Source organism: Pteropus alecto, unplaced genomic scaffold, assembly GCF_000325575.1.
Source record: "Pteropus alecto unplaced genomic scaffold, ASM32557v1 scaffold78, whole genome shotgun sequence".
In the NCBI taxonomy this organism is placed as follows: Eukaryota; Metazoa; Chordata; class Mammalia; order Chiroptera; family Pteropodidae; genus Pteropus; species Pteropus alecto.
The window spans coordinates 4,910,244-4,920,496 of NW_006443124.1; the positions used below are offsets into that span (position 1 = coordinate 4,910,244).

Genomic DNA, 10,253 nt, shown 5'->3' on the forward strand with positions numbered 1-10,253 from the left:
AAACTGGGCAATAATCATGGGTGGAACCGGGCTATTAAAAGAGTATGAAATCTCCCGATTAGCTCCTTCGTCGGGATCAGAAGCATTCAGTCTGATAACTATTGTTCCGTTGTCTGAGTTTTCGAATATTCTTACTTCATATTCAGACTGGTCGAAACTGGGAGCATTGTCATTCACGTCCAGCACAATGACCAGCAGCTGAACGGTGCCAGTGAGCTCCGGTTTGCCTCCATCAGTAGCCGTCAAGAGTAAGTTATGTTCGGGAATTTTCTCTCGGTCCAAAGATTTCCTTAACACGAGCCCAACTTGCTTATTCTCCTCATTCTTTGAATTCACATCTAGCGTGAAGTAATCACTATAGCTAAGCCTATAGGTTAAAACGGAGTTAGCTCCCGTATCTGCATCCGAAGCACCCTCTAGCGGAAACCAAGAATCTGGCATTCTGGATTCTGAAACAACTAGCTCTTGCTCCTTGACCAGAAATTTGGGTGGATTGTCATTAATGTCCTTCACCTCCACCTCCACATGGAAAACTTGCAGCGGCCTCTCCACGATCACCTCCAGATGGATGCTGCACTCCAGACTCCGCCCGCACAGCTCCTCGCGGTCGATCCGAGAATTCACAAACAAAATGCCATTCTGCAGACTTACCTCCAGAAGGTCTCCGCGGCCTTTGGACGCCACCCGGAACTGGCGCGGCACCAGCTCCGCCAGCTCCAACCCCAGGTCCTCGGCGATGCGGCCCACGAAGGTGCCGTGTTTGGCCTCCTCGGGGACCAAGTAGTGGACCTGGCCGCTCCCAGCCTCCCAGACTGCAAGGAACAGAAGCGAGAGCAGCAGACATCGGGCTACCGGGCCTCCTCGCCAAGAAAAAACCATGTCAAGTACTTGTGTTGTTGCTACTAAAGAGTTCTTGGTTATAAAGATGAACTACATCATTGCCTGGAGTCTTTTAATCCAATTCCGCTGCCCCCGCCATTGTTCCGCATTTAGAGACTGATATAGAGGGATGTCTGGATCTTGAGACAAAACTGCTTGGCAGACAGCGACATCATGCGGCTCCAAATGGTAATAATTATTGAATTCACTTACCTCCGCTATGATCAGGTCCTTTTCAACCAATATTTTCTTTTCCGGTTTCTTAATAGTGTTCTTCATCTTTTATTAGTGGTAGAGGCATTTATGCTGTCTGGATCCTCACATTAATTTTTTTCAAGCTGGGGATCGCTTTATTCATAAAAAAAATTCCTTTCCAATATTTTAAATATTGTTATGAGGTGTTACATACACCGCAAAAGCGTAATCTTTACTCATTCATCTTAAATGCCTCAATAGTCGGTGATTCAGCTCCCATTTGAATTCATATAGTAGCAAATCTGAAGGGGGAATGGTTTTCAAATAACTTATCCTCCACTAACATGCTCTAGATTCTGGCATGTTTGAAATAGCCTAACAGGTGATTATGATTTTAAAAACACTATTATTTAGTAAGTTCTGTTTTATTTAATTGGAATCTCTCTAGAGACCTTTATCACTAACCTATACTAGTCATTTTGAGACAACAAAGAATTCCTTTTCTTACGATCAGAAGACTTTATAAAAGATATATTAGCCCGCATTCTTTACATTGAAGGATTTCTTGGGAGGTTAGAGTATTTCATTAACTTGGCCCTAACTAAAGATTTTTAATTTTAAAACTTGTGTAAAGCATCACATATGGCTTTTACTAAAGTCTCTAGCAATCAGGATGTGTGAGGATGTGATTAACATGTAATCACGATGATATTTCTTGTAACTACAGCTAATAAAACGTATTGAAAATCCTTACATAAATGAAAATAATATGGAAAAGAAGAATAAGAGCATTTTCTACATCTCTCCTCAATTTACTCAGACTATAGTTTATTCTAAATAATGAGAATGACTGTATAAAGAAAGTAGCATTATTTAATATCTGTGAGAACTTTTTGCCAACAGAACAAAAATTCCATAGCCTTGATATGACAGTTTTATTTCTGGAAAAAAATTTACCTTAATAAAGAAGTGATAATTTATGAATAAAAATTGGAGTGTGTAGGAGGATTCTTATCAACTTCTAGTACTTCCTATCAAAAGTAGAATTTTAAAACTTTCTTAAAATATATTTGGAAAGTAGTTTATATGTATATATATGTGAGAATAAAAAAAAAGAAAGTAGTAAACAATGGAATTACAATTACCATCATCAAAAATTAGAATATGTATGGGTTCTTCTACAAAACTGACTATTCTTTCAATGAGAGCAGCAAATTTGCTCCAATTATAGTGGATGCAAATTACTGCTCAATGGTAAAAAATTCTATGGAATACGAGACAAGTTCCCGAGTTTTCATATCTGTGACTTTATGTAAAATTACACCAAGAACAATAAACAAACATCCTAAAATAACGTTCTAAAGTATTCTATGTGGACGCTGACAACAATTACTAACCAAACTTTTTGTAAATTTTAAAAAGTACTAGTTTGTATACTTAAGTTATTGTTCCATTGATATACAGAGAAATGGAAGAATAAATCATGATATATCCATACAATAAAAAAGATGTAGATTTTTTTTTAAAAGGGGAAACAACTAAGCAAGAAAACTTTCTATGAAATAATATGGCATAAATGCCAAGTTATAGTGGAAAAACTTCAAATGCAAAAGAGCAGGTTTAAGTACAATCACTTGCTCTTTTAAAAAAGAAAGACAGATTGTGTATATATATATGTGTGTGTGTATATATACACACATACACACACGTATATATATATATACAGAAGATATATATATCTTGGAGGAAACTAAAGAAATTGAAAATGCTTCAGAAATTAAGAGAGTTTAAAGTAACTGGCTTAGGGTTAAAGGTGACAATGAGACTTGTCACTATATAGAGATTTGATTCCTTGAAAATTTGAATATGACTATATTGACTATACAAACAAAAAAACAAAATAAATATACTATTTAGATGTCATTTAAACTATATTTTTAAGTTATAAATAATATTCATCATAAATATGGGAAAAAAGTTCTACAGAGTAAGTTAAAAAGAAGTCAGTTACTAGACAAATAAAACTGAAAAAGGAAAATAAACAGTTTAATAAAAAGATAAAATATTTCAAGTTCTAAACTAAACATAAAATGGCAATATTGAAAACATGATGTTCAAATATTCATGTCTTCATAAAATAAGAATATAGAATAAAAATGTCAAATATGTATCAATTATGTTCTTTAAAAGAAACTATAAAGACCAAATAGTAAAGTATGGACATGTAAACATTCGGTTATGGAATTCCACTATATAATAGAGAGAAAGTGAACCTACTATTACCATTAGTAAAAAGTTCATACAAAAATAGAAAGTAATATACATCGACAATTTTAACCTACAAGACTGCACACTCCAAAAACAAAAGTACATGCATAATACATATACAACTCAAGAAATAGTGCAATTAGAACAATAAAAATACAATTATATATAAAACTATCCCTAAAATAGAATAAATTATACAAGAAATATTTAAACAAAGGACATAAAAATGGTGCTTATAAATTGTTGAAAATAAGATTTTTTAGACTCACGTTGTCTGAAGAGCTGGGGCCCTGAGGAAGGCTGGGGCTGAAGGCCATGAGGTCGGTCTTCGGCGGGCCCTCCCCAGAACACTCCCTCTGCCGCCTCTGCTGCGAGCACCACCAGCTCCCCACCGCGCTGGAGCACACCAGAGTGGGCTTCCCTGGCCCGCACGCGCCCTCGGTGGGCGGAGCCGAGCACCGCAGCGCCGTGTACAACAGCAGCGTGAGCACCAACAGGCTGGACACCGCGCAGACGGCAATGATCAGATACACGTTCACATCCACCAGCGCTGCCTCTGGGTCCATGTCCCCTACCGATATACGTGACGGAGTCTTCGGCGTCTGGCCACTGTCCACTAGCGACAGCATTACGGTGGCCGTGGCCGCCAGCCCAGGCTCGCCGTGGTCCTTCACCAGCACCAGCAGGCGCTGGCGCGGCGCGTCCGCCTCGTCCAGGGCGCGCGTCGTGCTGATCTCGCCCGTGTACAGCCCCACGCGGAATGGGCTGCGCACGCTCCCCGCCTCCGACAGCAGCTCGTAAGACAGCCACGCGTTGTAGCCGGAGTCCGCGTCCACCGCGCGCACCTTCACCACCACGTGGCCCGCACCCACAGAACGTGCCACAGGCTGGCTCACAGCGTTGCCCCCGCCGCCCGCCCTAGGTTGCAGCAGCGCGGGCGCGTTGTCGTTCTCGTCCAGCACGAACACCTGCAGCGTCACGTTGTTGCCCAGAGGTGGCACGCCCGCGTCGCGCGCGCTCACCTGGAACTGCAGCAGCTCCAGCTCCTCGTGGTCCAGCGGCTGCAGCGCGTACACCTTGCCGCTCTCCGCGTGCACCGACACGTAGCTCGACAGCGCACGCTCGCCCACGCGCCGCTCCACCAGCGAGTAGGACACCAGCGCGTTCTCCTGCGCGTCCGCGTCCCGCGCAGACACCGTGAAGATGTGGCAGCCGGGCGGGTTATTCTCCTTCACGAACACCGTGTACTCGGGCTGCGCAAAAGCTGGCGCGTTGTCGTTCACGTCGGCCACCTCCACGAACACTCTGGTGGTGGCCGACAGCGAAGGTGAGCCCCCGTCCTGCGCTGTCACCAGCAACTCATAGTTCGCCACGCTCTCGCGGTCCAAGGTGCTGTCCAGCACCAGCGAATAGTAATTCTTGAAAGTGGAGACCAGCTTGAAGGGAACATGGGGTGACAAGGTGCAGGTAACCAGCCCGTTGACATCGGAATCTCGGTCAGATACGTTTATTAAGGTTATGACTGTGCCTGGTTGAGCATCTTCTGAGATAGGCAGAGACAAGGAAGTGACAGTCAACTTTGGAGCATTGTCATTAGCGTCCACAACTTCCACAAGTACTGTACAGTGACCAGCCAGGGGTAGGAAGCCTTTATCAATTGCCTCTACTCGAATTTTGTAAGTTTTACTTTCTTCAAAATCAATATGTCCTATTGCTATAATTTCTCCATGTATGCGGTCTATGTAGAACTTAGACTTTACATCTGGAGCAACATCACTAGAGAATGAGTAAATAATATCTCCATTCAAGTCTTCGTCTATATCTGAGGCGTGAAGTTTAATTACCAACGTTCCATTAGGAACATTTTCTGGTAATTTCACCGCATAGAGTGTTCTGTCGAAAGCTGGGGCGTTGTCATTAGCGTCCAGCACTGTGACGAGTAACTGAACGGTGCCAGTCAGCTCAGGTTTGCCTCCATCAGTGGCCGTGAGCACTAAAAATATCTCTGGAGTTTCTTCCCTGTCTAAAGATTTCCGTAGCACAAGCCCAAGAGGTTTTACCTGTTCGTCGGTGGTTGGTACGTCCAGAGAGAAATACTCATTGGGGCTCAGACTATAAGTCAGCAGAGCGTTGGCCCCGATATCTGCATCGGAGGCGCCCTCTAGTGGAAACCGGGAGTCAAGCAGCCTGGATTCCGCGATAAACAGATTCTTTTGTGTTCCCTGGAACACAGGCGAATTGTCGTTAACATCCTTTACCTCCACCTCCACATGGAAAACCTGCAGCGGCCTCTCCACGATCACCTCCAGATGGATGCTGCACTCCAGCCTCCGCCCGCACAGCTCCTCGCGGTCGATCCGAGAATTCACAAACAAAATGCCATTCTGCAGATTTACCTCCAGAAGGTCCCCACTGCCTTTGGACGCTACTCGGAACAGACGCGGCACCAGCTCCGCCAGCTCCAGCCCCAGATCCTGGGCGATGCGGCCTACGAAGGTGCCGTGTTTGACCTCCTCGGGGACCGAGTAGCGGACCTGGCCGCTCCCATTCTCCCAAGCTGTGAGAATTACAAACAACAGCAGTAGATGCCGGTCCCCCCGGTCACCTTGATTGGAGTCCATCATTTCAAAATTTTTCTTTTAATTCTAAGAAGCGCAACTTCTGTCAAAATTTATAGGAATCTTCTTATTGTTTCTTCAGTATCCTAATTTGCTCTCCATTGTTCAACTTCCGGATAGTGTAGCAGCGTGAAGTCTTTACAATGTGAAAACGATCACTTAGTTGTCTTGAATATGAGAGGATTTTAAGGCAAAGAGCGACATCATGTGGCCCAAATAGTACTTACAAATTACAAAAGCCAACTTTAATAAGATGCAAAGTTTTATTTCGATCTCTGAATTTTTTCCTTTATTTTTATTAAAGGACACATTCTCATGCTTGCTGAAGGCGTTTGTAAGAAAATTATTAATATTTAGTGTGACCATAATTGTGGTTTCCTCATGCCTTGAAAATATGTTTTCCCACAAAGTTTTAAAATAAAGATAAAAACCTAAGTGACAATAAAACGAGTCATGTTAGTAACACTAAGTTTTAAAATTATTTGTTCAAATTCAGGAAACTCCATTTTCTTAGATTTCTGTTAAGAAAACTCCTGGTCTCTCTAGGGACCTGAATCTCAAGAATCTATTAATGGCAGAAAAATTTAGAAAGGTTGTTTGTTTTTAGGAAGCAAGAAATATAAGCAACGAATTCATATACTTTTTCTTAAGAAAACACAATGATAGACTTGGGGATCTTTGAAGGGGGATAATTTATATAAAGTGAATTTTGAGGAGAAAGTATACTGAGTTTCCCTTTTCATCAGAATTTATATGTTCTCTTTCCGTGGTTTATGGTTCTTATATCTTTATCTTTCCATCCTTTGAAGCCTCATGTTTTGTGAATATCCACTGTGTTTACAATCTCCAGTATAATTTAGATGATTTATTTTATAATATAAGTTTATTTCATTAGATAAATGTCAGTACTCATCTGTCATCCTTAGAGCAGTCCTTTAATCAGGCTTGGGATATTTTATACTTTTTAGTTCTAGTACTTAACAGAGCAAGTTATTTTTAATGTTTCACTACCATATTCCTAATTGCAAATAAAATTACATTCACATTCTAATGTTTTCCAAGTTTGATATCTGCCTAAAGGAGTTTTAAATATTTCTGCTATCCTGGATTACTACAATTGCTTCTGATTGTGTCATCTTGTCACAATCTCATTTATTCTTTATTTAATCCTGACAATCATCTTCCTGAAAAACACTTTTTATTCCTATTGCTTCACACTTTTTGATAGCTTTCAAAGGACATTAAAGTGAGTTAAAAAATTTTTAGTGTAGTACTCAAAGTTACACAAGAAATTTGTCTCATAATACTTTTCCAACCTTATTCATACTCTTCCCATGAGAGCCATACGTTCTGACCAAAGCAAACTATTCCCTGTTTCCAGGCACATTTGGAATTTTTCATGTATTTATTTAAATTTTTCTGTTCTCAAGAATACCTATATACTCAATATTCTCCCAGAGGAAACTTCTCCACTTTAAAAACCACTAAAAGTATCATAACTCTTGAAGGACTCCTTCAGTGAGGGAAATAGGCAGATCTTTCTTTTCATTTCCAATAACGATGATTTCTGTTTCCTGTGCCTCATAATATTCTGCTTTCTAAAATGATCATGTTTATGTATGACATATATCTTTAATTTTCAGTGAACTTCTTAAGCCAGACAATGGGTCTTATTAATTCAATGAGTCTGGTCAGAACATCATGCTCTTAGACCTTCCTAGAATCTTTTTAAAATGCTTACTCAAGATTGATGGCTATGGTTCTTCTCTATTTTCTAAGAAATCATTTTGTTTTTAAGGTTGTTATATATAACTAGTTATACAGATGACACTCTTTATTGATTGGTATGACCATAGCCCATCTTGTTACTTTTAAGTATGTGTTTAAAATTATTATTGTGTTCTTACATATATATATATATATATACACACACACATATATATATATACATATATATATATTTTTTTTTAGGTGAGGCAACCCTTGGTTGACCTCACAGATTGCAAGGACTTTGTCAGCTTATGATCCCTTATTTTTTTATTTTTTTAATTTTTACTCCTACAGCACCTGGTTTTCCTAGGTGGTCTCCCACCCAAGTACTAACCAGGCTCGACCCTGCTTAGCTTCTGAGATCAGATGGTATCGGGCTTGTTCAGGGTAGCATGGCCATAGACATTTATTTTTAAAAAACAGAAAACACTATTAATGGTTTCTGAAATTTCAAGAATAGAAAATAAACACACTGGGGAGCATCAACCCAACTCATTCCAAGATGAACCTTGGGCAACATTTAAATGTGGAAAAATACACCATTTCAATTAATGATAGTCTTTTTTAAATACAAAAATCTTTTCCACTGCCAAAGTCTTAATTCAATTTTCAACTTTGAAAAACTGGTTTTAAGTTATATTTTCAGTGTAGTACATAGCATTCAAAATGTCAGAGACATCTTGGATTAATTTGGTAATTATGGACTCAGTACAAATAACAAAACATGTTTACAAAAAATTAAAATAATAAGAAGCCATAATGACAACTTTATGACATTTTAGATTTTACTATTCCAATTCAGAAACTAATAGTTTATTTTACTAAGCATTTACTATTTAGCTAATACTATTATGAGTATCTTATAAGATTCATCTTACTAAATATGTACAATTTTTTGTGATAGATACTACTCATTATCATCACAAATTTACAGGTGGAAAACTGGAAACTGAGAGGTTAAATAATCATCCATGCTGCACAGAACAAAATTGGTAGGAGCGGAATGCAGGCAAGAAAGGATGGTTTTAAAACTCATGACATTTAACATACGATCTGCTGCCTTCATGTAAAGAAAAGTGAATTGTTAAAATCATAATAAAGAAGTAGTGAAAACATTAGATTAGAAGATATAGTTACTTCTCCATAAAAAGAAACCTACCAAATAAAATTCAAACATAAACGAGATTTTCAGTGAGTCAGAAACACAGATTTTATATGGACTTACTTGATCAAAGTCCAAATTCCTTTGAATTACTCTCTCCCATGTTTGCATCCTATAAACCGAGCAATACCATGGGTGTCACATGGTAATTAAAAGATTATGAAGTCTCACTTTTCACACTTTCATCCCAAAAGAAGTACTCAATCTGTTAACTAATGTTCTGTCATTTATCGCTAAAAGGTTTAAGACCAACAATAAATGAATACTACAGACTATTGGAATCACCGGAGCCAAAGATCTAGAGAATAAGAGGAATAGAGTCCTTACACAAAATGGATAACTTGAAAGTGGTGGCTAAATAATATTTACCAGCCAAAAAAAAAAAAAAAAGATGGAAGAATAAGAAATAAATGATGTTAAAATGTCAATATATTATTTTAATGTGTAAATGCTAACTCCCCTGAGGTAAATGGAAAGGTACAATAATACTACAGAATTAATCAGAAAAAAATACTACTATCGATGTCAGTTTTAAGAACAGACAAAAAAGGAAATAGTCAAGAAAATTTTTACTTTAAAAGCAAAAAATCTTGAGGTGAAGATGTTTAAAAAGTCCAATTCCATTTTAAACTAAGATTAATAACAAATAATATTATAATTAAGAGAAAAAATGAAAGCATGTATATAATGTGAAATTATTCAAAATTTTAAGAATAGAAAAGTGTAGATAAACCTTTTTTAAAATATAACATTTCAAAATAACTATTAACTGTTAATTGTGAAAATTCAGACTTACTTTGGCACAACGATCATTTAAATCCTGACGCTCGTCCACATCCACCACTACTGGACAGGGTGGAAGGCTGGGACTGAAGGCCATGAGGTCGGTCTTCGGTGGGCCCTCCCCAGAGCACACCCTCTGCTGCATCTGCTGTGAGCACGACCAGCTCCCTACCGCGCTGGAGCACACCAGCGTGGGTTTCCCCGGCCCGCACGCGCCCTCGGTGGGCGGAGCCGAGCACCGCAGCGCCGTGTACAGCAGCAGCGTGAGCACCAACAGGCTGGATACCGCGCAGATGGCGATGATCAGATACACGTTCACATCCACCAAAGCCACCTCTGGGCCGGTGGCTCTCGCTGTCGCCCACAACGAGGCCTTTGGAGCTGGGCTGCTGTCCACCAGCGACAGCAGCACAGTGACAGTGGCCGTTAATGCCGGCTCGCCGTGGTCCTTCACCAGCACCAGCAGGCGCTGGCGCGGCGCGTCCGCCTCGTCCAGGGCTCGCGTTGTGCTGATCTCGCCCGTGTACAGCCCCACGCGGAATGGGCTGCGCGCGCTCCCCGCCTCCGATTGCAGCTCG

General features: G+C 40.1%; 2 protein-coding genes and 2 pseudogenes across 2 annotated transcripts in view; all 4 read right to left on the reverse strand.

Annotated features, from left to right (window-relative positions):
• The window catches only part of LOC102891327 (protocadherin alpha-8-like), a gene marked incomplete at its 3' end in the record, with an annotated part of 2,364 nt that extends 1,485 nt beyond the window's left edge, over positions 1-879 (reverse strand). The window contains exon 1 of the mRNA XM_015598103.1: positions 1-879. Within this exon, the coding sequence (XP_015453589.1) occupies positions 1-879 (879 nt within the window).
• The window catches only part of LOC102890116 (protocadherin alpha-7), a 128,781-nt gene extending 122,815 nt beyond the window's left edge, over positions 1-5,966 (reverse strand). The window contains exon 1 of the mRNA XM_025040595.1: positions 3,612-5,966. Coding sequence (XP_024896363.1) covers positions 3,612-5,966 — 2,355 coding nt within the window. The remainder of the gene's footprint in view (positions 1-3,611) is intronic.
• A 2,049-nt stretch (positions 5,967-8,015) lies between these two features.
• LOC112471997 lies at positions 8,016-8,134 on the reverse strand (annotated as a pseudogene).
• A 1,530-nt stretch (positions 8,135-9,664) lies between these two features.
• Positions 9,665-10,253, reverse strand: part of LOC102881850 — a 2,373-nt pseudogene continuing 1,784 nt past the window's right edge.